The 27,833-nt window shown below is 36.5% G+C and overlaps 4 protein-coding genes across 5 annotated transcripts; 2 read left to right on the forward strand and 2 right to left on the reverse strand.

The window, feature by feature from the left end:
• Positions 1-6,461: 6,461 nt before the first annotated feature.
• Positions 6,462-9,250, forward strand: LOC125495784 (uncharacterized). The gene is made up of 7 exons (XM_048640609.2): positions 6,462-6,738; positions 6,827-7,012; positions 7,107-7,217; positions 7,314-7,362; positions 7,453-7,553; positions 8,269-8,394; positions 8,871-9,250. Exons 1-5 carry the CDS (start codon positions 6,467-6,469, stop codon positions 7,498-7,500), a joined length of 666 nt encoding a protein of 221 aa, XP_048496566.2. The 5' UTR covers positions 6,462-6,466; the 3' UTR covers positions 7,501-7,553; positions 8,269-8,394; positions 8,871-9,250.
• Positions 9,251-16,626: 7,376 nt separating this feature from the next.
• On the reverse strand, positions 16,627-17,223 carry LOC125495787 (disease resistance protein RGA2-like). The gene has a single exon (XM_048640612.1). The coding sequence runs from the start codon at positions 17,221-17,223 to the stop codon at positions 16,627-16,629; it is 597 nt and encodes a 198-aa protein (XP_048496569.1).
• A 1,875-nt stretch (positions 17,224-19,098) lies between these two features.
• LOC104889625 (putative disease resistance RPP13-like protein 1) lies at positions 19,099-22,032 on the forward strand. Its single transcript, XM_010674885.3, has one exon. It carries the CDS (start codon positions 19,099-19,101, stop codon positions 22,030-22,032), a length of 2,934 nt encoding a protein of 977 aa, XP_010673187.2.
• Positions 22,033-23,124: 1,092 nt separating this feature from the next.
• On the reverse strand, positions 23,125-27,053 carry LOC104889626 (putative disease resistance protein RGA3). 2 transcript variants are annotated; one of them, XM_057393195.1, is made up of 3 exons: positions 26,884-27,053; positions 24,027-25,793; positions 23,724-23,895 (listed from the first exon to the last, which is right to left on the reverse strand). In XM_057393195.1, exons 2-3 carry the CDS (start codon positions 25,762-25,764, stop codon positions 23,870-23,872), a joined length of 1,764 nt encoding a protein of 587 aa, XP_057249178.1. In that variant the 5' UTR covers positions 25,765-25,793; positions 26,884-27,053; the 3' UTR covers positions 23,724-23,869. The 2 variants fall into 2 exon arrangements, with proteins under 2 accessions (XP_010673190.2, XP_057249178.1); XM_010674888.3 differs by having other exon boundaries at positions 23,125-25,793.
• Positions 27,054-27,833: the final 780 nt, after the last annotated feature.

Genomic DNA, 27,833 nt, shown 5'->3' on the forward strand with positions numbered 1-27,833 from the left:
GAAGGTGTGCCTGGGGTTGCTAGGTTCCTTGGAGTTTTTCTAGCTAAATGCAAAAAGGCAGACCGGACCACATTCAACTTGTGGGATCTGCAAGAATTCAGAGACGAAATTTATGATAATTTTTAGAGTAGAGAGGAGATTAAATAATATATGGAGAAGTTTTGCATTAAACTTGCTCAATTAATCTCAATACAATAAGTGTCTTTTATAGGCTTACAAAACACTACTAATAACATGTCCACTACTTTTATCCCACTACTTTTATCCCACTAAATAGACCATTATCTAGACCACTACTTGTTAACCCACTAACTAATTATTAGCAACTAATCCTAACTATTAGGAAAACTATTTGACTAATTTTGGAGCATAATCCAACACACCCCCTTGCTCCAAAATTTCTAAGAGCCAAGATTAAACATTGTGTCACAATCTTGCTTGTTCGTAATTCTTCCCGTATGATATATGGACCTTCATTTTTTTTTAATCTTCATGGAGCACTTCTCTCCATTAACATGGAATCACTTCTCTTCCTAATGTAATGCACTTCTCATTACCAACGTCACATTTTCGGAGCACATCTCTCCGCACGACCTTGTGAAGCACTTCTCTCACCATGACTTTGTGAAGCCTTCTCTTCACCACTTTGCATATAATCACAAATATTTTTCTTTTCAACCACTCTTGCCATGGTGGTTTGCCCCATATTTTTTTCACTCATAAAACAGAAGATGGCCTGCAATGGCTTAAATGTCGTCTTTCTAATTCTCTTCAAGTTTCTCTTTTTTCTCCTCTACAAATTCTACATGGTATCAGAGCTCCAGGTTAGATCCGGAAAAGGGAAAGAGATGAAGCAAAAAAAAAAAAAAACAGAGATAGAGGGAGAAAGAGAGTATTAAAAAAAATTGAGTAAAAAGAAACAAGCAACGCAGCTTGATTTCATTATTTGTGAGTAATTTCTTTGTTTAAGTGAAATTTTTTTGTGTTTAACTATGAAAGTAATGGTTGGGTGTGATGTGTTGTTGGGTTCCCTTTTAGCCCATGAAAATGGATTTGAATCCTATGAAAAAGAGGGCATCAAAAGCATTTAAAAAAAAATTGTTGAGGTTAAGATCGAGTAATCTTTACAAGTGTGTGGAAGTCGTACTCAACGCAGAGACGGTTTCCGAAATTAAAGTCGTGGACTTAGTCAATTTGCATGGCAACGTCAAAATGAGTTTATGGAGAAAAGTGCTTCATTGAGTGAAGGTTGGTGATAATGTGCATCAACAAATTAAGATATGGTGTTGGTGATAATGTGCATCAACAAATGTTTGGTGATGAGAAGTGCATCACATTAAGAAGAGAAGTGTTTCTATGTTAATGGAGAGAAGTACTCCATAAAGATTAAAAAAAATGAAAGTCCATCATGTGGGAAGAATTACGAACAAGCAAGATTGTGACAGAATGTTCAATGTTGGCTCTTAGAAATTTTGGAGAAGGGGGTGTGTTGGATTATGCTCCAAAACTAGTCAAAAAGTTTTCCTAATAGTTAGGACTAGTTGCTAATAATTAGTTAGTGGGTTAACAAGTAGTGGTCCAGATAATGGTCTAGTTAGTGGGATACCAAGTAGTGGGCTATATAGTGGACATGTTATTAGTAGTGTTTTGTATGTCTATTTAAAGGTTGTTCTGTTTATTTATTATGTGAGTATGAAAAATATATAAAAATGTCGTCTTTCTAATTCTCTTCAAGTTTATGTGAGTTAGAAATAATTGTCCCACATTGAAGAATTAGAGAGAGAATGACTAACATATAGATTGGTGGGTTACTCCACCTATCACCAATTGGTTTTAGGATGGAACCCTGCCAACCTTGTATGTGGTTACTCTCTCCTCCAACATGGGCTTGTGTGTGGGCCCAATGAAGTTTATCATGGTATCAGAGCAGACGATCTTGGCCCGTTATGAAATGCAAGATGGAAGGTGTTAAAGATCTGTTTGGAGCAAAAATAAGCCCAACAGAATTGTAATGGCCCCAAGAAGGGGCCCAGTTGACCTCATGTTGGAAGTCCGGAAAGAGCCCAACGAGGATGTTGTGACCTATCCAAATTGCAAGATTAAAGGTGGCTCACATGTGAGGGGGAGTGTTAAGAGTAAAGCCCACATGTGAGTTAGAAATAATTGTCCCACATTGAAGAATTAGAGAGAGAATGACTAACATATAGATTGGTGGGTTACTCCACCTATCACCAATTGGTTTTAGGATGGAACCCTGCCAACCTTGTATGTGGTTACTCTCTCCTCCAACATGGGCTTGTGTGTGGGCCCAATGAAGTTTATCAATATAGGCTTACAAAACACTACTAATAACATGTCCACTACTTTTATCCCACTACTTTTATCCCACTAAATAGACCATTATCTAGACCACTACTTGCTAACCCACTAACTAATTATTAGCAACTAATCCTAACTATTAGGAAAACTATTTGACTAATTTTGGAGCATAATCCAACACACCCCCTTGCTCCAAAATTTCTAAGAGCCAAGATTAAACATTGTGTCACAATCTTGCTTGTTCGTAATTCTTCCCGTATGATATATGGACCTTCATTTTTTTTTAATCTTCATGGAGCACTTCTCTCCATTAACATGGAATCACTTCTCTTCCTAATGTAATGCACTTCTCATTACCAACGTCACATTTTCGGAGCACATCTCTCCGCACGACCTTGTGAAGCACTTCTCTCCACCATGACTTTGTGAAGCACTTCTCTTCACCACTTTGCATATAATCACAAATATTTTTCTTTTCAACCACTCTTGCCATGGTGGTTTGCCCCATATTTTTTTCACTCATAAAACAGAAGATGGCCTGCAATGGCTTACTTCTTACTTCCTCTCTCTCTTTTTTTTTTTTTTTTGGCCTCCAAGGATCTAACCTAAAGCTCTGATACCATGATAATTTTTAGAGTAGAGAGGAGATTAAATAATATATGGAGAAGTTTTGCATTAAACTTGCTCAATTAATCTCAATACAATAAGTGTCTTTTATAGGCTTACAAAACACTACTAATAACATGTCCACTACTTTTATCCCACTACTTTTATCCCACTAAATAGACCATTATCTAGACCACTACTTGTTAACCCACTAACTAATTATTAGCAACTAATCCTAACTATTAGGAAAACTATTTGACTAATTTTGGAGCATAATCCAACAATTTATCCGATTTTGAGTTCGGAACATTCAGATAAGAAACATCATCTGACTAGATGTCTTGCTTATTTTGCGCTCTTTCCTCAAGAATATGATTATAATGTCGACGACTTAGTCCAACTTTGGGCAGCGGAAGGGTTCGTTGAGCAAGTTCAAACAGGCAAAATCTCATTCAATGATATAGTTCAAAGATCAATACTTCAAGCTTCCGATAAGCAAAATTCAATATATAAGTTGCACAAATTCAACCATTATTTATCAAAATTAGCCGCTTCAAGTATATTTCTGCAGCTTCCTCCAGGTTCGTCTACGTCTCTTCTCATAGAAAGTGTTCGTCATTTGTCATTGTTGTGTGACATTGACAAACCTTTATTGAAGAAACTTGAGAAATGTAAGCGCCTCAGAACGTTGCTTTCCTTGTCCAATCGAAAAACTGATCTAAAGGTAAAAATACCTCCCAATCTTTTTAAGAAACTAAAATATCTTCGAGTATTGGCCTTGAATAGAATCAATATTGACAATATACCCGATTCCATATATCAGTTGGAACACCTTCGATTTTTGGATATCTCTTATACCCTTATAGAAACATTACCTGATGAACTGTGTGAGCTTAACAACTTGCAATTTCTCAAAATCAAAGACACCAAATTACGTCAATTACCAAAAGATTTTGAAAAATTGACTGATTTGCGATATGTTGATTGGGAAATAGCAGACATAAGGAAGATGAATATGCAGCCTGGAAACATTGGAACTCTTTCTCATCTTGAGACCCTTCCTTTTTTTCGTGTGAGTAAAAAACCAGAGTTTGCTATAAAACAGTTGGAGAATATGAGCAGTCTTCAGGGTTCAATTTCCATAACAGGTCTTGAAAATGTCGAAAGTGAGGAAAAATCTAAAGAAGCCAAGTTGTGTGAAAAGGTTAATCTGAAAAGGATAGAGCTAGAATGGACAGAAGATAGTTCAGTTTGTGAACAGGTTCTCAATGGCCTAAAACCTCATGATAACTTGAAAGAACTAGTAATAAAGAACTACACTTTCTGCCGCGTTTCCGAAGTGGATGTCTCATTCCTCTCTTTTGCTTGAGAAGATACACTTGAATAAATCTCCTTCTTGTGATACCTTACCACCGCTTGCGGAACTCCGGCGTCTCAAAACCCTTTTCCTCGAGGAGTTTCCCATGTTAAAATCTGTGAAGAGTCTTTTTCATGAAGTGTCCACAACTAAAAGTTTTATATCATTGAAATCATTGACTCTCGAGAGTATGACTAAGCTTTGGGACTGCACATATCTGGAATCAAATGTTTTGCCTTCCCTTTGCATTCTCAAAATCCTAAGTTGTCCAGAGCTCGAAAACTTGCCCACACTCAAAAAATTTACTTCATTACAAAAATTAGAAATTGAAGATTGCCCAGAACTAAATTCCTTACCAGACCTTCCACAGTCACTTCCGAAACTCATAGTAAGAAATTGCAAGGTGCTTAGAGATAGATGTCGAACTGGAGGTCAGGATCGGCATAAGTTACTACATGTTCTGAAAAGCGAGATTGATGATGAGGAGTTCATCGGATCTCCATCAGATGCTTCGAATGACGTCCCTGCTTCTCGGCATCAAGAGATTGATGTTACTGACGGAGCTAACTCAGCTGCTTCGAATTCAGGCAACGTCTTTACTTTTCCAGAATGGGTTATTTAGGTACTTAATTTCGATCTCTTCTCTTGATCATGCAAAGATAATTCAGCTTCAGTCTAAGGTTTCATTAAATAGAATGGGACACAAATTGAATCTACAACCGCATTGTCCAAGAGTTTGAACTAGCTAGTACGACTTATTGTTATTAATCATGGACAGCATGGCTGATAGGAGCTTTTCAGTTACCCAAAACATTGTGTAGTAGTATTTGAAGTTTCTGGTGTTTAGTTTGGTGTAATTGTTGAAATAAACTTAGTGGTCTAATTATAACTTTCTTTATTTTGAAGTCAAACTTACCTTCAATTTACTTTTTAAATTGAACCAGGGTTATACACTTGTCAAGAACCATGGAAGCGCCATATTCGGCCAAATAAAAGATTGTAAAGGATCGGAAGTTCAGAGTAATGAGAAGGTATTGAGAATATTTATAGTACACCTGGGTGTACCATGCTCATGGTACACCCAAGACTATTTTCTCCAAATGAGCAAAATGAGCGAATGAGCAAATGAGCAAAATGAACAAATGAGCAAATGAGCAAACATTTCTACTTATTTAATAAAATGAGCAAACACTTTTATTACAAAATGAGCAAAAGGAGCAAATGAGCAAACATTTCTACTCATTTAAGAAAATGAGCAAACACTTTTATTACAAAATGAGCAAAATGAGCAAATGTGTAAATGAGAAAAATGGCTATATGAGCAAATTTGGTGTCAAATGAGCACATGAAGTTCTAATTTATTACAAGAATACCCTTGGGTGTACCATGCTCATGGTACACCCGGGTGTACCATGAGTAGACTCGAAGGTATTGGATTCCGCATTTGCTTCAACTGAAAATTGTTTGTAGGGTACTTTTATAACTCTTCTGTTGATCATGCAAAGATAATTTATCTTTTCTCTATAACTCTTCAACTGAAAAGAACCAGCCATTTAATAAATATGACAGTTGCCTTCCTCCTCTCTATTTGATTCTGTTCTCTAATAATCCTTCTTAACATGTGTGTAGTCCATGTGATGCAAGTATAAAGAAAGAAAATTAATATGGAGGCACTTAGATAGAATGTGACACTGACACACCATAAATCGTATTTCTACTAACTTCAACAATTTTTTACTCCTAATACATAATTACATACTCCCTTCGTGTCTAAATAAGTGTTATCTTCACTTTTTCACGCAACCTAATATGTTTATTTGATTATTAATATTCTTGATCAGAAGAAATAATTATAAAAATTTGATATTTAATAGACTACATTGAAACGAATACTACAATATCCCACTTGAAAAACTTTAGTTGATGAATAGTGTCAATTTGGTTGATGAATAGTTTCTATTTGGTTATGTGATGTGGCCATCAGTGTGGGTGAGATTTTCAGACGAAGTAAATTCAAGGATATAGAATCCATATTCATATTGATTTGTTTCATACCTATTAACTAACTAAATAAGTTAAATGTTTTTACCTTTGGTTTTACTGAGTACATAAATATATATGTATTATTAGGTTTTGAAGCAGCTGGTTTCATGCCGACCAAAGGCCGTCATTGCGGATGAAGGAATGCAAGCTTATTCCAATGGTTTAAGTAGCCAAACTGACACATCTAAAGATACTTGGATCGAGAAGCCAAAGATCGACTGTCTCACTGCTGAATGCTTACAGCTATATGAGAAAGCGCGTGCTATCTCAGATGATAAACCTATAGAGGTGAAGTTGGATTCCAAGCAATTCAACTACAAAAAGGATGCATCGATATGGGTGTCTAAAGTTGATATCAAAGAGTTCCTTTGCAAAGAGAAGTTGAATGTTTCCTTGATTCAAGTCTTCATGAGGTAAAACATTTGTAATCATGAAATATATAAAATTGCATTGCAATATACAATAATATATTTATGTTGCGAACTTGGTTGTGCAATGAAGATTACTCCAAAATGATCATTGTGGACGCAATTGCATACCAGAGCAATTTGGGTGGTTATGTCCAAGTACGATCAGAGCTGACATACGTTTGACTAACGGAGTTGAGGTGGAGGAGTCTATTCATCAAAGTGTCGACAAATCTATTTCTACAAAAAAGAATTTCATACTTGCCCCTTGTGTTGAAGGGTATAGTTCTTAATCTTGTATCTATTTTTACCATTTAATCATTATATGATAGAAGTACTCACACGATTGCTTCCTAACTTTTTTCGGATTTTAGTGGCCATTGGTCGCTCCTTGTGATTTGTCCTAAAAACAACACAGTATATCAGTTTGATTCTTTAGCTCAAGATCCACCACGACCCTTACAACTCAAATCATACATAAATAGGTATATTTATTATTTAAAATACTTATTAGCATAACACATTTTGCAAATTTCATCATACAGCCACGTACTTCTAACATGAAAATAATTGAACTGTAGTTCGTTGAAGAAAGTAATGGGAACGAGTCCTCAGTGGAAAGCAATGAAGGTAATACATATTAGTTAAGCTATGTTTTTAGCAAAAAAAAACAAATATGTTTTACTCTTACATGATTTTTTTATGTAATTCTATAATTAGTGTGCGCAACAACCACGGGGAACGATTTGTGTGGCTACTACGTGTTGAAGTTCATGCTTGATGTAACCTCAAATTGCAAAGAAGTCAGGGATCTTGAGAAGGTATAAACATATCTAATAAGTAGTTATAGATTCTTCATTAATTTCCCACTTTAGTCACTCGTTTCGAACTCCTTTCATGCAATTCAGGGTCATTTTGAGCCGACTTTAGCCATGTAAGCTCAATTTCCTTAATTTTTCACATTTAGCCACATGTTAGGTCATGTATAGCTTTTATAAATAAATATAAGACTATTAGAGTCAATTACAATCAAATCACATGCTTTGAAATCCATTTTGGTTAGATGAATGTCGTTTAGAGCCGATTTTGGCCTCTTAAGCTCAATTTCCTTAACTTCTCGCATTTAGCAACATGTTAGGTCATATATAGCATTTATAAGTATATATATAACCATTAGAGTCAATTAAAGTCAACTCACATACTTTGAAACTCATTTTGTGTAAATGAAGGTCACTTTGGACCGATTTTGACCTTTTTAACTCAATTTTCTTAATCTCCCGCATTTTCATTCTCGTGTTAGGTCATATATAGTTATAATAAGCATATATATAAATATTAGAATAAATTAAATTCCACTCACATGCTTTGAAACCGATTATGGGTTATTGAATGTTATTTTGGACCGATTTCGGCTTTTTAAGCTCAATTTTCTTAATTTCTCCATTATAATATTTGCTCAATTTCTTTAGAGTCAACTAAAGTCATACTCAAACTTAAAATGATCTTATATGTGTTTCCTTATGGTTGTTTTATAAGATATTCCTTGAATCAAGGGAGGGATCTTTCACCACTACCGAAATCAACGAGGTCCGAGATTTGTTAGCATGCTACCTTACCAACGATTGTATGCGAAGGTGATGCAGCGGCTTTGCATTTATTTAGGTAACATGATTTGGATCTTAGTTCTTATTACAACTTCATTTGTAGTACATTCTCAATATATATATATATATATATATATATATATATATATATATATATATATATATATATATATTATATATATAATAATATATATATATATATATATTATATATATTATATATATATATATATTCATGTTGAATTAACCAAGTTTGTTTGGTGGAGGTGGTGGGGGAACTTTTTGTGCTTGGGAATAGGGATTCCCTTTAATTTCCCCTACTCTCAAGCATTAACCTGTGTAGCTAGGCTGGTTGACCTGCTAGAGGTGCTGGTCTAGTAGGGTTTTTCTTCTTATTTTTGGGTTCCCTGGTGTTTGAAATTTATGATGTGTTGTTTAGCATAATTGTGAAAACAATATTGGCTTTTTTTCTTTTTCTTTTTCTAATTTTCCTTTGTTAACGGAAAACTTAGCTTTGATTTTACTTTCTAATCAGAGGCGCTCTAAACTTGTCAAGAAGCACAATTCAGCCGATGGGTTTCCTGAGATTGACGGAGATGGAAGCAAAAGAAATTCAATTTGATGAGGATTTGAAGGCACATTGGATGAAGCAATCACCTTGGTATTGGATGTGATGGGATTCAATTTTTTTGCAATTAAGCAAGAGTTTCTTTCTTCTATAACTTGGCTTCATGAGAGGGCTTATTGCTTTCTTAGCTGAATAAGGCCATGGTTTTACCATACTCATAAAGTGTGGGTTTTACATGGTCCAATTTGTAATTGGGGATTGAGTTTGAGTCCAACAATCTCTAATCCTTGTCTACTTTCTTGTGGTTGAATTTCATAAGATGTGAAGTCCATTTGCTATTGTTTCAAGACTGCTTTTTTCGAAGTGGTATGTTTTGTGGTAAACTGGAGTGACTGAAAGTTTTTGCTCATAACGATTTGAATACTTTATCTTTTTGAGTGATTTTACAATGTTGGCTTCCTAACATATGGAATTTTTGTTTGATAATTTTTGGTAGCATAACACTATCTTCGTTTTCTTTTAATTCTTACACTTTGATATTTTACATTATTCACAAATTTCACATTGACCATCTTTTGTGATTTATACGAGAATAAAAATATAGTAACGTGGAATCTTGTCAGATTCGTCTTAATATGTATTTTAATAATATGTAGTTTTTATAATTTTTGTAATTAAAAAACTAGAGATATTACTCCTCAAATTTTTGCATCGACATGCATGAAAAGTATAAGTGTAACCATTAAAAGAAAATGGAGCGAGTATATGTGAGGAATCAAATATAGTTCAAAATTTTGGTCTAAACTTATTGCTAGTCTTTTTGTGATTTTTGTTGTGAAATTATATTGTTTGCAATGGAGGATAATTTTGAACTTGCCAATGTTGTGATTTAGAGATATTATTCCTCAAAGTTTTGCATCGACACTCCAGTCGTTTTGTTCCTCGAACCTTGCTTCACCCTTTCCACATGACCCAACAATCTCCCACCTGGCGATCGGTTAAGCAGGAGAGCATCCTACCATAAATACCCGAAACCATCACCTCTCCATACATTGGTCATAGCTAATCTCACTTCCTTTTCACCAAAGAAAAAAAAATGAGGTCTCAATCAACTCCGATCCAACATCTTTCCATATCCATCAAGGCCGTGCTCCCACCAAGATGCAAACTCGAGCATCACCACTATGCTCCCACCTAGACTAAACATCCCCATAATAAATTATTTTCCTTCCTTTTTCTTATCTCTCTTGTACACTCCTCTCAATACCTCCTTACTTTTCATTTCATTTTCTTTTCATGTCATCATTTTTCTTACATCGAACCAAACAACTAAAAACTAATTTTAGAATTGTGTTTTCTATTATAATTTTTTTTACACTGAAAATGTCTTACACCCAATCAAATGGAGCTAATCATTAGATTAAATAAACCACCTTTCAATCAAATTTGAAGAGTTTGTGAAAATGTATACTAATTGAAGGTTGAAATGGATTACAACTGGAGTGTGGGAACTAGAAAGCAGTGGCTAAGTAAAGGTGATTTTCCCAGTTAAAGACAAAAAACGAAACTTCACGTACTTTATTAGCACTTAGCAAACAATAATATCCTATGCATTGCCAGTTTGCCACTTTATTAGTTTAAGCAGAAGAGAGGCAAACAGTATTTACTTCATAAAAACATACTCCTAGCCTCCTACATCTTTCCTCTAAATTTGTCCAACTACCATGGATCAATCCAAGATCACTTTCTCCGGCGAGAAAGCATCACCGCCGATTAGGACAAAGAACTCTTGGCTCAGTTCGAATGCCAAAGATAATGATACGCAGCTCAAATATTTTACTGGGTACAAGGCAGAACATTCAGAGCACATAAACAATTTATACAAGTTCTGGGGTGTTAGAGAAATAGAGGCTTATGAGGATATGCTCAAGTGTATGAAGTCGCTTACGCGAGCAGAGGATTATGCAATTGTCTCACAGGAATGCTGGGACTGCTTGGTGTATTGTAGTCTTTTCCCTAAGGATTACGAAGTTGATGGTGATACGTTGATTCAGTTATGGATGGCAGAGGATCTCATCATGGGAAGAATCCAGAAGAAATTGCTGCTGCCTATCTTAGAGCACTTTCTAAGTATGGAGAAGTCGTTTCGTTGTTGAAACAAGACTATGGTACTGGGAAGATGTGGTACAAGATGGTTGGATTTGAAATTCCGGAACAAGTCCTTGAAAGGTCTAAAATCAATCCTGTAAGGGTGATCTCTGATACTCCTAGTAGTGTTTTGATTGATCCTATAGCAGAAACAAAACACTTACATGTTACTTTGCAGTGTTTACTCACAAAAGATCTTCAGGCTCTTGGAAAATTTAACGAAAATGAGGACTCTTTTGTTGTTGCAGGATCATAGGGCTAATGTTGATTGCATTCCTTGTGGTTTTTCATGTCATTGCACAATCTTCGTGTTCTTGATTTGAGCAGAACTAAATATCAGAGCTGCCAAGTTCTATAGGTAACGGACATCTCTGCGTTTCCTTGACCTCTCTGAAACACTCGTTACAAGGTTGCCTGAAACCATAGAGTGCCTTAAAATTTGCAAACTTTGAAGCTCCAAAATTGTCCTCGTCTACTAGCATTACCAAAAGCCACCCGGAAGCTAACAAGCCTTCGACATCTTGATCTTGGTACCCTTCGTCGTATACATTCCATGCCTGCTGGGATCGGAGCACTAACATACCTCCGCACTTTGTCAGAGTTTATTGTTGGTAGAGAAATTGGCTGCTGCATTAGGGAACTCAGAAACATGAATGACCTTGGAGGAAAGCTTTGCCTTTCCAAGCTTGAAAATGTTGCTGGCCTAGACGATGCTGAGGAGGCGAATCTCATATCTAAGCAACGACTCAAGAAGTTAGAGTTGAGATGGACTGATGATGAATACCAAGAACATATCGGAGTAAATCATGAGGTGATCAGCTATCTACAACCGCACACAAGCCTCCAAGACCTACGGATAGTCTGTTATGGTGGATCAACATTTCCAAGTTGGATTAGCCACCTATCTTTTGTGAACCTCAGAAATATAACCATTTTTAAATGTGCAAACTGTCAAATCCTGCCATCTCTAGGCCAGCTACCTTCACTTGAATCACTCAGTTTAATCGAATTGATTGGAATTAGATTCATTGATATTCACTTCCGGACAAACAAGTTCAATCCTTCTGCTGTTTACGAGGATGATCAATTTGTTGCATTCCAGCACTGCAGAAATTAGAGATGAAATCAATGATTAACTTAGAAATATGGAGCAACATCGGAAGGTTCGACTCCATGTCTACAAAAGCTTTCAATCAAGAATTGCACAAAATTAGCTGCTCTTTGTGAGCTCACAAACATGATTTCTCTTGAATATTTGGAATTAAATCAATGCACCAAACTTCCATCGTTGCCAAATCAGCTAGAATTAATGCCTACTTCACTTAAAACATTAGTGATTGAAGATGTCCCTTGTTTAGCTTAAGTTGTTCCATGGAGGCTCAAGATGGGTTGAAAGTCAGCATAGTCCTAATTTGTTCATATACCAACGCGAAGAGGGGGCCGAAGCAGGGGCCGAAGAGCAGGGAAGGAGGAAAGCAGACCTTGTGCTTGCAAACTCAAAGTCAGATTCTCCAATTGCCTGTTCTGATTCTGAAGCACAAGGTTTCCTTTCCTCGGAAGAGGACAGTATGTAGCCTATAGGTAAAACTTCAACTATGGACAGTTTCTGTTTCTAAGTTCCTGCTCATTTTGAGCTCAAGCTCAACTGTTCATTATGTAATACACATGTAGCATTAAACAATATCTTGAGACTCAACCCCTCAACGCCTTCACTTCTTTGCTCAATTTTTTCATCCTTAGCAGTATTCTGTATATGTAATCCTATGGTCTTATCTCTTATGCCCCTTGTGCGGAGGGTCTCCTAACCTTTTGTATATGTAATCCTATGGTCTTATCTCTTATGCCCCTCAAGTTTTTTTTTTTTTTCCAAAAGACATCCTCTGTATTCAAAAAATCATCTAATTTTGACTTTTTAGTAGTCTCCCAAGGCAAATTTTTCTAAATGATTATTACATGACTAAATAAGAAGAAGAACACTTCATCAATATCACAGGAAAGTATTAAGTACTGTTGTGTATCTTTTTATCTTTCTCACTTGAAATCTTGACACTATTCACAATTAGAGAAGATCATCTAAATTCTTCTCAATATATAAATATAAGATATCATGTGAGGTCTTGTTTGATTCGTTTTAAATTATTACCGTACCGGTATAATTTTTACTAATATTGCAGGTCGAAGATACTGAGAGAGTATCGAACGGTAACCTTTGAACATTACAAAACCATATACTCCATTTAGCATTCACAAGCCAAAATAAATTTTAGTCTTAAAACTACATCTTGAGCTTGGATTGGCATCTCATAGTGAGATGCTAAAATAACATCTCACAAAAATTTTGGTACCTTACACATTTTGGTACCAAATGACTCTAATTTGACACCACTTTGACTTAACTTTGGTAGCAAATTTTTGTGAGATGCCATTTCGACATCTCACTATGAGTTACCAACACTTTTTCCTACATTTTAGGGTCCAAACAGTCTAAACAGGGTCCGAATCCACTTTGAAATCTGCTAAATCTTATATCCGTAAAACTATATATATCCGATCTCTAACATCCAAAAATTTCAGATCTGCTGCTACTGGAAATCCGACATACAGCATAATTTTTTTGAATGTTTGTTTGTGAACTCTCAATTAGCTACATCTACTGTCATTAGCATATGATATTGTACCGACTAATGTGACCGACTTTTTGTTTTATTTTCTTTTGCAGTAAAATTGTTAAAATAAGACCCCATAATACATTGATACAGTGCTCTATTCTGAATACTGGATCAAGTATCTAATATCTGAAAAATCAAATCCACATCAATATCCTATAATAATCTATGTATAAATTTTAGATTAGATATTCAAGAATCAAGATAATCTATGTATAAAGAGAGACTACAAGTACAAGTCTACAAGAACAATAACACAATAATTCTTGCAAAACAAGAGCTTATGGGTGCCAAAAAGTTAGTGTTCTTTTTACTTATCATTTTAGGTAAGGGCAACTTGATTTTAGCTTTGTTGAACAAAAGTAATAAATATAACATAGTTAAGTAAAGGAAAATTTGTTAAAAAAAACCTTTTGAAAGTTCCGAGAAAAATCTTTTAAAGCATTCTTTGCGAAAAAAACCACAAACTTAATTTCTCTTGCAAGATGAAATATATTTCCATTTTCCGGTGTAGTTTTTGAGATGCATAGGGGCGGTGTTGCAGTTAATGGAAATAGAGGGTTAAAGAAAGATAGAAGGGTCAACGCCGAAATTGAGAAAAAATACATTATAAAATGGGAATAAGTTTCTTCTTGCAAGAAAAATTAAGTTTGTGATTTCTTTTTACAAAGAATGCTTTATAAGGTTTTTTTCTCGCAAAATTGAATCTTTAAAAGATTTTTTTGACAAATTTTCCTTAAGTAAAAGGACATTAATCCAAAATTACTTTCTTTGTAAATTAACTTTCATTGTTAGAAAATAGCTATACCATATATATCAGTTTTATTTGTTGAAAGATTGTAAAAGAAATAGTGAAATCTATGCACCCCAGAAAAAACTTATTATTAATATTTACTAACAACTCAGCAGAACATAAAAGTAATCTCATAACCTGGGCATTCTAGTCCATAAAAAAATCCTATTACAAACCAATCACAATCTAACTCTTTCCAAAATAATAAAATCAATTTTCCAAATGAAATCCGAAAAAGGATTATCAGTACAAAAGTGACTAAGTTTATCAGGCAAGTGTTGGTATCTGCACAAAATCAATGACTACATTGCGTATGGCTTTGATCTTTTCCAATCACACCTTGATTTGTAAGCAACACTCCTTCAACAGATCACTTTTACAATAATTAATGTTTCTAATGACAAGGGCAAGCCTTTCTCAGGCAATGCCTGCAACTCAGGACAGTAGCTTATTTCCAGGTTTCTCAAAGAAGCAAGCAAGTTTAGTGAAGGAAGGGTAATTAGATTTGGACAATCTGTGATGTTGAGTTCACGAAGGCGAGGCATTTGAGTCGCTGTAACCCGTCCCATTTCGTGAGGCTTGTCATGTCTTGGAATTTCAGAGACTGCAATGATGGGAATCCTGCATCCAATCCTATTCCTGAAAATTGAACACTGATGTATTCTACATGATGCATCTCCTCAATATGAAGAACTTTCAGGTGTTAAGTTTCCCAGTGATGGCAAGATGCTACACTGGTCACATTTAGCAAGTGAATGCTAGTCAAGTTACACTCAGACTACTAAGCCAACTTGGAAATTGAGCGCCATTATATCCTGTTACTTGTAACTCTTCTAAATTTTCATGTGGTTCTAGGAGCTGAGGACATTTTCAGTGACGATTGATGCGTTGAGTATCTGTTCCATTCAAGCTCTACTCTTTTAAGGAATGGTTATTTTCAACATTGCTTCCTTTGCTTCTTCCTCATCTTTGACATTTCAAGGTTCGTGAGACAAATCGATCCTTGGAGTTCTTCATATTCTTCAATTCTGTGAGACGATACCCATCCTTTCTACCTACCATAAATGCAGGAAGGGTACAAAGATTACTTAGGTTCCCTATCTTAGACGGCATAGAACTCAAACCCTTGATGTCAACCTCAAGGTGTAATAAATGAAACAATTTTCTTGTTTTTTTGGGTAATTGAAGAAGCAGAGGACATTGATCAGCTTTGAGAAATTGTAACATATGAAGGTCAGTAATGGATGCTGGAAACTCTTGGATATCAGTCTTGGAAACATCAAGGAGCCGAGATGTTTGAGTTTACCCAGAACTCTGGTAGCTCACTTATATCAGTTCCACTCAAGTTCAGTACTCGCAAGGATTGTAATTTCAGAAAAAGGTGTAGCTGACTTGGCCAACGCTTATGTGTTCACTTAGGGAAAAAATTGTCCTAAGGCCCTCTGAATGTCTTTCTATATCCTTCCATAATGGCCTTGCAATACTTGGACAAAGCAAAGAAAGATGTCGACAATTTCTATATCGAGTAGTAATATCTGCGGAATTCAGCATCTGGCTTGTGGAACTTGAAAAAGCACCCACAAATTGCTCATCAAGCTGAATATACATGTCGGAGCCTATAAATTGAGAATAGCGGTGAACAAATTCGTGCATTTTATAGACTGTGCCTCTTGATCAAATGGGTGGTATATCTGAAGGATGGATTGGGATAATACATCATCGAAGTAATGATTGGCAAGTTCTTCTAAAATTGCATACTCTGAGCAGTCTGAATATTGGAAACCTGAAAATTGGGGTTTAATGTAGCCCTCTGCCAACCATAACCGAACCAAATCATCCTTCCTATAGACATATTCTTTAGGAAAGAGAGAAAAGTAAGGGAAACAATTTTTCAGAAAGAAGGAGAGATCAGAATAATTTAATCTGAAAGCTGGAAAGATTTGTTCTCTGAATTCTGGCATGCACCACAAGTCTTTCTGTAGCATAGTAGACAAACTATGTTCTTGCTTCAAGGAGAGGCGTTCCCAATCATATTTGCCACCAAAGGCAAGCCCTTGCAAAATTTCTCAGCTATCTGAACTGCAACAACTGCTGACATATTCTTCCCACAACGCGTTCACTTGTTGACAGCTGCAATATCAGCTTTTTTCTGCAGGATCAACCCACAATCCTCATCAGACATCTGTTGCAAATAGTAGGAAGCAGTAGTGCTCCTACTAAGAGAAGCAACTATAAAGGAAACTCTTGGGTTGCGGGTGGTAATGAGAACGGCAAACACACAAGAGGGATCAAGGAGGAGAGATTGGAAATCTTCCCAATCTTGAGGCTTCACAAAATTGCATAAGTCATCAAGCACGATGAGAACCCTTCTCTCCTTGCACAAGCCCATAAACAGCCTTGTATATTGCTGCTCAGGGAATGGAGGAGAATAAAATGATCTGTCCTCTTTGATTTGCTCAAGCTGCAGGTCTAAGATCATTGAGCATAAAACCTTCATGAGATTGAAATCCCCCGACACAGGAACCCATAATCTGTGATCAAAATGACTTTGTATTGATGAGTCATTCTTGACCATTTGGGCTAGCGCAGTTTTTCCCACCCCGAACATCCCTGCTATCAGAACCACACTGCTGCTGCTTGATTGCAGAAGCAACCGAATAATGCTTTCTTTGTCCTGTTTTCTTTGGAAGCTTTCATCGTCAGGTACAATCATCGGTTCTTTGTCCACACCAAGGTGTCTCTCATCACAAAATCCAGGAGTTTTTACAAAAAAATGATATGGTGGATGTATTAGATGTAACAGAATTTCTTTGCAACTCGCGAATTTTTGAAGACAAGCCCCATTTTGTCCAGTAAGACCAGGGAAATCCAGCATCCCCCTTCTCAAGAATCTCAAGATTGAGACCTTCTGTAAAATCTTCCGTCTCATAACAAGCTCTTCTGATATCTGCCACCCACTTTTGGTGCCAATTGCTCGATATCAGGTCCCGTCCATCTACATTATCAAGCATGGACTGAATTTTTACATAAGTTGCCTCGAGTTGTTTGAGCTCATCCTCCACATCAGAATGATATGCAAGACCAATTGCATCAGCAGCTGAAGCTTTGATCTTATCTACCAACTCTTGTAATAATGATGACACAATGAACCCAGAGACAAATTCTAAGGCCATTCTTTCCAGTAAATTGAGAGCAAGGAAGATAATATGTGTCAGAGAGAGATGCAGGGAAATGGAAATGGCTAACTACCCACTAGGCTGCTCTCATTTCTGATGGGAACTCATTGGCTTTCATAGAACAAGTGGAGGAAGCATGTTGGAAGTTTCAACATAAAAGTGTTGACTTTACAGTCTTTTAAAACTGAAAAAAGGAAAGCAGCAGCAACAATGACACTACCCTTATCGGTGCATCATCTAGTCAATTCCCACGCATCCATCTCAAGATATGCTCGACTACCCATATTCGTAATATGACCTTCCTAAAACCTAAATGTCCAACACTCGTACCTATATACTTCCTTTGTTTCGTTTTAAATGCAACAAATGAATAGATCCTACAAGTCACACCTTGGTCGATTTGTGCATTCCTTTAAAGTTCGACCCACGCTACTTAACAGTCACTTTTAAACAGCTCGTTGCCATCCAATATGACAACATCCTCGATCTGACTCATATCATTGCTAAATAACACTCATGTACTCACTTCTCATGATTCTAGTGTTAACTGGCAACTTAGTAATAAAATCACTAGTAGTTACTCACTTCACTTGCAGTTCAGATATCACAGGCTTTTATCAATGTAATTTTTTATACTAATCTCCGTTCTTTTTTTATTGCAAAATTTTGATTTTTCCATTATTCACCCCTAAGTAATTCAAAACATAGTCATCAGAGACCTTATTTGACGAACTTCAACACAATGTATATTTTCTAAATATCTTATTTATATAATTATATAACATTATGACTAAAGATATTAATTTGTCAAGATTTTGTCGTGAGAACTTAATGGTTGCAATTAAAGAAGAACTAATGAAGTATATTTTGTCACTGGCATCTTTCTCAACAAGACAATGATGCTTACCTGCTCATCTGACTTTCCCAGGCAAAGCACTGAATATTTAATTAAATGTAGATTAGAACTATAATGTATAAGAAATTCAATAAAAAATGCACAAATGTATTGTACTTCTTAGAAAGAAAGATTAACTTTAGACTATAATTTTGGCTTAATTGAAGAGGACTACCAACAAATGTTGTCCTACATGAGTGCATCCCCATCCCCATCCATTATCAATAATGCAACTTCTAGGAACCTTCGCAGTGATGAGTGGTGAAGGATGTGGGTAAGAAAATTCAACATTATGTGACATCATTTGAAAGTAGTCTCTTCAAGAAAAACTTTTCTAGTTTGTGAAAATTTTGAAAAAAAAAAACAAAGAAGCTTGAAAGGGGAGGGAAAAATAAGTAACATAGTAAACTGCAGATTGTGCAAGTTAGATCTCAGAAAATAATACTTTCTGCAAAAAAAAAAAAAAAAGCACCACATACAAGTTTTGAGCAGGGTGATTTCTGAGAGTTTGTTAGTTATGGCATTAGAATTTGTTACTGGGGTGTTTGCATCTGTTGTTGTGCAAGAGTTTATAGACACCATTAAGAGTTTTGGTTGTGATCAGTTTCGCCATGTGATTGCCGATGTGGAGAAGAAGCTCCAAGCTCTTGAGATGAGTTATGTCAAAGCTCAATCAATGCTTGATAAGGTAGATGGTTGGGAGCTCATAAGCAGCAAGCTGCACCGAGAGTGGGTTGGGGATGTTAAAAGAGCTTGTTATGACATCGAAGACTTAATTGCAGATGTCGTAGGTGAGATGAGGAAGACACAGAACGATCTGTCATTCTTGAAGAACTGGATTGTCTCTCGGGAAATCGACGAGCAGCAACAGAACTTGGATGCTCTGTTAGAAAAAGCATCTAACTTGGTTACTCTTCATAGCATGGAACATCCCAGAAACACAGTTGGAAGTGGGCCACTGACTGACTTCAAGCCTTTCAAAAGGGAGTCCGAGAAGGATGAGATCATCAAGATGCTGTTACTTTCGACGACCTTCAGGGGGAGCAGTAGTGCTGCCAGCAGCAGTAGATCAGGGAGAGGGACTACTGGTATCATTGTGTTGATAGAAGGAATGCTGGGGCTAGGGAAAACCTTCCTAGCTTATAGGATCAAGAACGATATCAAGATTCAGCGGTTCTTCGACCAAAAATTCTGGGTTAATTTGTCAGGGAAGTTCAATTTGGCTGAAGTTTTAAGGTCAATAATGGTCCAAGCAGATATGGAGGAGTATCAGGAGAAACAACAGTTAGAGGTTGAACTGAAATCTTTCAGAGACTGGTGTAAAGGAAAAAGAATTTTCATTGTCATAGATGACTTGTGTAATTTTCTGAATCTGCAAGATTGGGAAGTATTTGAATCTCTTCTCCATTCCACCCTTGCATTCGCCATTCTTATCACCACTCGCAATCCGAAAGTCACAAAGTCATTAACTTCTATTAGTATTGTTCCTGTCATTACCCATTACTTGAAAGGGCTATCTATAGAAGATTGTCAATCGATCATCCTAGGGGATTCAGAATCATATATTACCCACACTAACAATTCCAAGAGAAGGCGTCATACACAGGAACAGACTGCACTTGAGATAGCTGAAAGATTCTGCAAAGGCTTACCTTTGGTGGCCAATGTCATAAAACTCAACCTCTATTCTGAGCCTGAGGGACGATGGTCCAACATCTTGTGTAGAGACTTATGGGAGATACCAGTATTTAGAGAACAAATATTTCCAGCTTTCAGGTTGAATTATTCAGATATCTCCCAACCTCTGAAAAATTGTTTCTGTTATCTCTCTCTTTTCCCTATCGACTACAATTTCAAGAAGGAAGATCTGGTACAATACTGGATTGCAGAAGGATTCATTATGCAAGGGCATCCAGGGGAACCACACCACACTGCAGGCAGCCTAGAAGAAATGGGGAACCATTTGTTTGATGAGTTGTTATCGAGGTCAATTATTGTCTACGAAAATGAGGCAATAGTCTACAAAATGCACGAATATATCCACTGTTATACTCAACACGTCAGCTCAGACCTTTACATGCGGATCGATGAACGATTTATCGATGCACACTCATCTTTGAGCAACGGTATGCCCTCTTCTACTGTGATTTCTCGGACTTGGTTCAGTAAACCCAGACATGTATCTCTTGTTTCCCGGAACATTACAACTTCAGTACTGAAGGATTTGGAAAAATGCAAGGGTTTGCGTACACTTGTTACCCTCCTTGAGCGCGTAGAAATCAAAGAGCTTGCGTATGGACTTTTCAGTAAGCTACAATCCCTTCGAGTACTCAACTTGAGTGCAACTTATATCAAGGAGCTCCCAGGATCAATTGGCAATTTGAAACACCTTCAGCTCCTAGATGTGTCTAGGACATATGTTGAGGACTTGCCCATATCAATTTCTAAGCTCACTAGACTACAAGTGCTCAGACTAACTGGTTGTTATATACTTGAACTACCTAAAGATATGCACAAGTTGACTAACCTAGTTCATCTTGAGTTAGACAAACGTTTGTTTTGTATGCCTCCTCACATCGGGAAGCTAACCAAACTCCAGACACTTCCTGAATTTATCGTGGGTACTGAGGATGGGTGTCGGATAACAGAGTTGAATAATTTGAAGCAGCTTCAGGGATCGATATGCCTTACAAAACTTGAAAACGTTGGGGACAAAGATGAAGCTAAGAAAGCCATGCTGGGCAACAAGCGATTCATCAAAAAGTTGGAACTTGGATGGATCAAGGACTCGAATGATACACGACTACAAGCAAAAGGAGTCCTCAAGAGACTTGAACCTCACCGAGATTTGGAAGAACTAAAAGTGATTGGATATGGTGGTGCTAAGTTTCCGAATTGGTTAAGTAGCCCAGAATGCAAGCTCACTAGCATTCATCTGCGAAGATGCTATGGATGCAGAAGATTGCCAATTCTAGGCCAAATTCCATACCTGAAAGCTCTTCATATACAGGAAATGTGCAGGGTGCAATATGTGGATGATGAGTTTTCAGGAGGAACAACTTCTAATTTCCCGGCATTGGAGTTGCTAATACTTCAAGACATGGAAAACCTTAAAAAGTGGCAAGGAACAATGTTCATGCCTCGCTTACGTGATCTCAGGATCTTGGGTTGTCCAGTGTTGCGCGCTCTGCCTTATCTTAATCGGCTTGCTGCCCTGATAAATTTGGAAATAAAGGATTGTGCAGCACTGCAGTCATTGCCGGATGGAATTATGCCGCTGTCTCTTAAACAGTTGATCATCGAAGATAGTGATTTGCTAAAACAAAGATGCCTTCAAGAAGGTGGTGCTGATTGGTGCAAGATCAGCTTGGTCCCGAGGGTAGTTATTGACTTTGAACCCATTGAAACCTTGACTAGCTATACAATTCACGAAGTTGATCACCGTCCCTGAAATATGTCAAAACTGATAATTAAATACGTTTACTACTATGGTAGCTTTAGTAACAGATAAGCAGTATACTCGGAGTGTTTCTCTTTTTTTTTCCCCCTCATTCCTTGGCAATATATATGTACCAAAAGAACATATTTGGCTCCCCAATCTTCTGGATAATAAAATTAGATTGTTCACCTTTAGGGATATTGTTCAATTAAATAAGCTTCTGGTATCTTATTAATTTTTTAAATAATTAAACTGGTAACTTTTAGCATAAGACAATCTTTTCATGTATATTCAACAAATATGCCTTGTATAGTTAGAAAAATCAATAAGGGAAACAAGGACAAGACTGATATATAGATAGAAGTCAGCGTATCCATATAGCCTTATGTGACTTATATGGATATATATAATTAGACTTCTACCATGAGGGCTCCATTTGGTAGGGCGTAAAATGTTTTCCTGGAAAACTGTTTTTCTCTATTTTTAGTTTTACAATGTTTAGTTGGCAAAAGAGTGTAAAACCATTTTCCTTTGGAGTAAAATTACTCTCACAATGATGGAAAACCATTTTCCCTTCAAAATGAAGCGAAAACTGTTTTCCTTATCTCTCTTGTACATTCCTCCCACTACCTTCTTACTTTCCCTTTCATTTTCCTTTTATGTCATCATTTTTCTTACGTGAAACCAAACAACGGAAAACTAATTTTGGAATTGTGTTTTACATTGTAAATTGTTTTCCATTAAAATCAATTTACACTGAAAATGTTTTGCACCCTACCAAATGGAGCCGAGATGTGGTAGCTTGAGCTATCTTAAGCTTAACTGTCTTAAACAAGAATATACTAGACAGATTCATGGTTTAGCATTTCAGGTCAACATATAAAACACTATCCAGCCCATTTATATAATTTAAGGGAATTACAACAATTTAACTCAAATCCATTCTATCTAAATATTCTGAATAAATGATAAGCCTTCAGTGTTGCAACTTGCAAAGAGAAAAATATACTAGAAAGTCTAGAATTCAGATATTCAAGAATGTTCACGGCTTCGGTTGAGATATATATATATATGCAGAACAGCAGAAAAAGAACTCCAGCTATATAGTCCAATAGTCCATTAGATATATTGATTAAGAAGATTAACCTAAAAATCTAAGCAATTCTGGGAATATCTCCCACTATATACCTGGCTAGACATTGCATGCACAATGGTAGCCGATGGCCTGGCTGCTGCGTGGTGAACTCTTCAGTATGACACTTGTGCAGTTCGGTGTTGTGATATCCAGAATCATAAACAGACAGCATACAACCTGGCATTGGTAACCTCTAGAGAGGTTCCAATTTTTGCACACTATCTAGATGAATAATGCTGTTAAAAGTGATGTTTGTAATTTCCAATCAAACAGCAAACAAGAATAACAACAAGCCTTTCCCAATAGGACGGGGTCGGCTGCATGAGTCTTTAATCATGAGATACATAAAAATACTGAGTAGATATGGCGTACTTCTTGGATGCGTCCTGCACGCTTTCAGATTATGGGGCAGATATTTCTTCATAGTCTATCCAAATGCTGGGAATATGCTCCATTTTATACCAATCTTGACCATGCAGCTCTGAGCAGCTTGATTTAAGTAAGGGGCAATCTTCAATCAATAGTTTTCCAACTGAAGCAGGCAAAGGTCCCATTGGCAAAGACGGAAGTAAAGGACAATAACTTATCTCCAAAACTTGAAGTGAGAGGACATTTGAAAGGCTGCACAAAGAAGCGAGTTTGGGGCAGTCCTTTATTGCAAGTTTATGAAGGGAAGAAAAGTAGAACTCTCCCATATCTCTCCATTCTTCCAAATTAAGCATGGATGTGAGTGCAAAATTCTGCAATTTTGGGAATGCCACATTAGGAGTTCCATCACCACTGGGTGTATTATCTCCACAGAAATCAAGATCAATAACTTTCACTCCAGACAGTCCATTTAAGTTGAGTGATTCAAGTGAGAGTAGCTGACCCAGAGATGGTAGGAGCTGGCACTGTTCACATTTGAAAAGAGTTATGCTCACCAGGTTCTTGAAAGATGGATTAGCAATCCAACTTGGAAATGCAGAACCACCATAATAAAGTATGCGTAAGTGGGTCAGGTATGAATAGGGCTCCAGATATGCAATGATCTCATCATCAAGTTTAGAGTCTTTTTGTTGTCTGGGACTCCATCGAAGCTCCAGTCTTGAAAGACCTTTTTTTTGCCTTACGTTAGCCTGATCAACTTCTGCTAAGCTGGAAACATTTTGAAGCCTCGAGAGGCATAAACTTCCTTGGAGGTCTTCAAGGTTCTTGAGTTCTGTTATGCTGCATCCATACTTTGGGCTAACGGGAAACTCTGACAATGTGCGAAGACGAGATAAAGCTCCCATCCCAGAAGGCATAGAATCTAAGTAGCAATGTGTACCTAGATCTAGATGTTCAAGGCTTGTTAGCTTTGTTGTGTTTTTAGGCAGTGTAACCAGGTGGGGACAATTTTGGAGCTTCAATATTTGCAAATTTTGGAGGCGGCCAATTGTTTCTGGCAAATATTTAATCAGGGTCTCTGAGAGGTCCAGGTAAACCAGAGAGTTCAAAATGGCTATAGAGCTTGGGATCTCTGATAATTTGGTTCCATTAAAACACAAAACCTTCAGTACCCTCAGTGACATAAAGAAATTATACGGCAAACACTCTATGTGAGACTCATAACCACGTAAGAACCAAAGAGTCGTCATCCATGGCAGTGTTTTAAGCACTCCAAGATTTTGAGGCCAACCTTGCACTGCCACATGATCAGGAGGCTTCTGAGACCTATCTATGATTGCATCACCCATTTTGTCCACCCTAAGGTGGTTGTGGTTGAATCTTTTTGAAAAGAAGCTAGAAATGGTAAATTCATTCACCTTGTACCACACCTTTCCAATTCTCTGGTCCTCCATTGAACAGGAAATGCACCCACTGTACTGAAGAGCTTCAAGATAGGCAACAGCTATGTCATGAGCAAACGGCTCCTTAATAAGACCTGCTACCAACCACAGCTGCACCAACGTATCTCTGTCAATTTCATAATCCTTAGGAAAGAGACTCAAATACAGGAAGCAATTTTCACATTCTGCAGAAATCTGAGAAAAGTTGATCAGTGAGTCTGACTTGTAGTTACGTGAAACTCTAGATTTGTTCTGACTAACAGGCAGCCTTGACTGGTTCATACATTTCTCCCGCACAAAGAGATGCATATTATCTTCTAGAGTATGAAGACAGTCCAACATGGCATGAAAAGCTCGACTATTTCGGGTATTCCTCCGACCTGATCTATTGCTAGATGATGACTCGGGCTTTCCACTTTCAGAGGGCCTCTGACTCTTAGCTATACATTCTATGAACAATTGATGGTGCAATTTCTCAGTACTTTCCAGTCCAACTCTACGGTGAAATACCACGGAATGACCAGCAACTAAGTCCTTGGTCTTGACATATTGGAGCCAGCCATTGAGGAAGGTGCATTTTCTATTGCTTTTGGAGAACCTCAAACAAAAACGCCACTCTTCCCCACTATGAAGGTCAAATACAGCAACCTCACCATTCTCATCTTGTGCCTCAAAGAACACATCTGAGTGGCTTTCTGGTACAGAGAGTGAACGTAAAACATCATTTTCAGTCAACTTCTTACAGAAAAATTGTTCTGTCTTCTGAATGCCTTCTTGTTGGCCCTCACTGCCCTCCATCACTCAGAGAGGTGGTCTACTCAAACAACCTGTACAGTTAAACAGCAGTTGCCATTACTTATTAAATTTGACATCATTAATTTTATTAGAACAAGGAATTCATAAAGACTGAAATTTTAATTTTAAGTATTCGTCCCACAATGCTGGAATGCCGATTTTCTCATCTGAATAAAGTTGATAGGCAATTGATTCTTGAAGCTCACAGCAGCCAGCAGCGAGCACCAAAAACATTCAGAAAAACTTTGCTATGCATTATGTTATTGGCCAATGGCCATAGTGTCCTGAAAGCGGTGTTTAATTGAGTCTAAAAATTCCAAGAATTCAACTTTCTAGATGTGGCTATCTCAACAACCATGCGAAGACAACACACTTAACCAAAATTTGCCCAATGTAGAAGCAATCAAGAAAGCTACATATGTGAATATATAACCTACGGAGAAGTGGGCTAATCCAACTAATCTCCCCTTCGCTACCAGGAACCATTTTAACAGCATTTTTGTTATCATGTGATCTAACCACCAAAAACAACAGCTAAATTTACCAACATCGCAAGTCCAATCTGTTACTTGTTAGTTTAATCAATTGATATAATTCGCTACTCAAATCAACTAATACAATCAACTATTTAAGAAGCAAGTATAAGTATGATAAAGTCGTCGCGATTCATAGATAAACTCAAGAACTTCTTAATTATAACCTAGTGGACTTTAAGAATTGAGCTATCACCGTTGATTTTCTCTCCTCGTTTCTCTTTCATTTCCTACCCTTTATATAATGAAGAATTTTACTCCAAAACTTGTATACAAGCATAATATAATGAAAGAATTTGCAAAATTATTCATTTACTTTGACTAATCAGCATGAAGTCATCGAACGCGTCGTTTGAATGTGAAAAGCAAAACTAATTAAGCACGAAATATATAAACAATCAATAGTACTAATTTACAATATTTTTTGATGATCAAATTAGCTATCTTTGAAAACATCATGTGAAATTGAAAAGTAAATATCTCTTTTTTCTATCTCAATGCTTTATCTAATCAACTATTAGATGTATATGATACACAATTTCTAAATTCAGTAGCATAAATTGAGATCTTCTTTAAAAAAAGCACATACCAGTAATTTTTGGGGCCACAATGAAGGTGTTGTTTGGATGATGATGATGATGATGGAGAGAAGAGAGGTGGAAACATGGACGACGAAAATGAGCACAGAGGATAGAAATGGTAGGGGGGAGCAGAGAGTATGATTATGGAATTTCGGAGTTGGTAGAACAAGTAAAGGGGATAAGACTTAAGAGGGGAAGTAACTACTAGTTTTTATAGGCACGCGATGCGTGCAATTGGTGCAAACATATGTACAAAATTATTTTTTTAGAAAATGAAGAAAATTAAATTAATTATTAATTATTTTTAATAAATTAGGAATATTTGAATTGTTGATGATTTTCTTTTTGTAATATTTTTTTATTTTTTAAATTAATTAGGTAGTTTTCTTTTTTATTTCATTAAAAGAAGTAGTTATAATAGAGATGTTATGAGGGTAAAATGGGGTTTCTAATATTTTGGTGTCATACCCCTCTTCCCATATAGAATAGAGATTCCATTGTATTTTTTGATCTTTCTTATTTGAAATTTCGACACTATTTACAGTTAGAGATGACAGTGGGTAATGGATCCTATTCAGATTCGTGGATTCAGCTTCATTTTTTTTACGAATTTAGATCCTCAAATTTGAGACCCTATGAATCCAGATAGGATCTAATCCTTCTTGGAAAAAAAGATCTGGACCAGGTATTAAATTATTACCCTGATCTATATCCGTTTATCCATTTTTATATTATTATTATTTAATGTTATAATATTAATTATTATATGTAATAACGGATTTTTGCTTGAATTTCGAATTATTGTTCTAATTAATGTGCGAATTTACTGGATAATTGAGTTCGAAAAATTGATTGATGATTGTTAATTTTTCAGAATTAGTTGATTAATCTACAGTTTGATAATTAAATAGTTGTAAATGGTTGCAATGGTTATTTTTCATAAATTAAGTGTAATTTT

Source organism: Beta vulgaris, chromosome 3 (assembly GCF_026745355.1).
Source record: "Beta vulgaris subsp. vulgaris cultivar EL10 chromosome 3, EL10.2, whole genome shotgun sequence".
Lineage (NCBI taxonomy): Eukaryota > Viridiplantae > Streptophyta > Magnoliopsida > Caryophyllales > Amaranthaceae > Beta > Beta vulgaris.

Coding starts and splice junctions, on each gene's coding strand:
- LOC104889625 (XM_010674885.3), top strand. CDS start 19,099: ATGGCATTAGAATTTGTTACTGGGGTGTTTGCATCTGTTGTTGTGCAA.
- LOC104889626 (XM_010674888.3), bottom strand. CDS start 25,764: ATGGAGGGCAGTGAGGGCCAACAAGAAGGCATTCAGAAGACAGAACAA.
- LOC125495787 (XM_048640612.1), bottom strand. CDS start 17,223: ATGATTGTACCTGACGATGAAAGCTTCCAAAGAAAACAGGACAAAGAA.
- LOC125495784 (XM_048640609.2), top strand. CDS start 6,467: ATGCAAGCTTATTCCAATGGTTTAAGTAGCCAAACTGACACATCTAAA. Junction 6,739..6,826: donor TTGATTCAAGTCTTCATGAG/GTAAAACATTTG, acceptor TGTGCAATGAAG/ATTACTCCAAAATGATCATT. Junction 7,013..7,106: donor CTTGCCCCTTGTGTTGAAGG/GTATAGTTCTTA, acceptor TTCGGATTTTAG/TGGCCATTGGTCGCTCCTTG.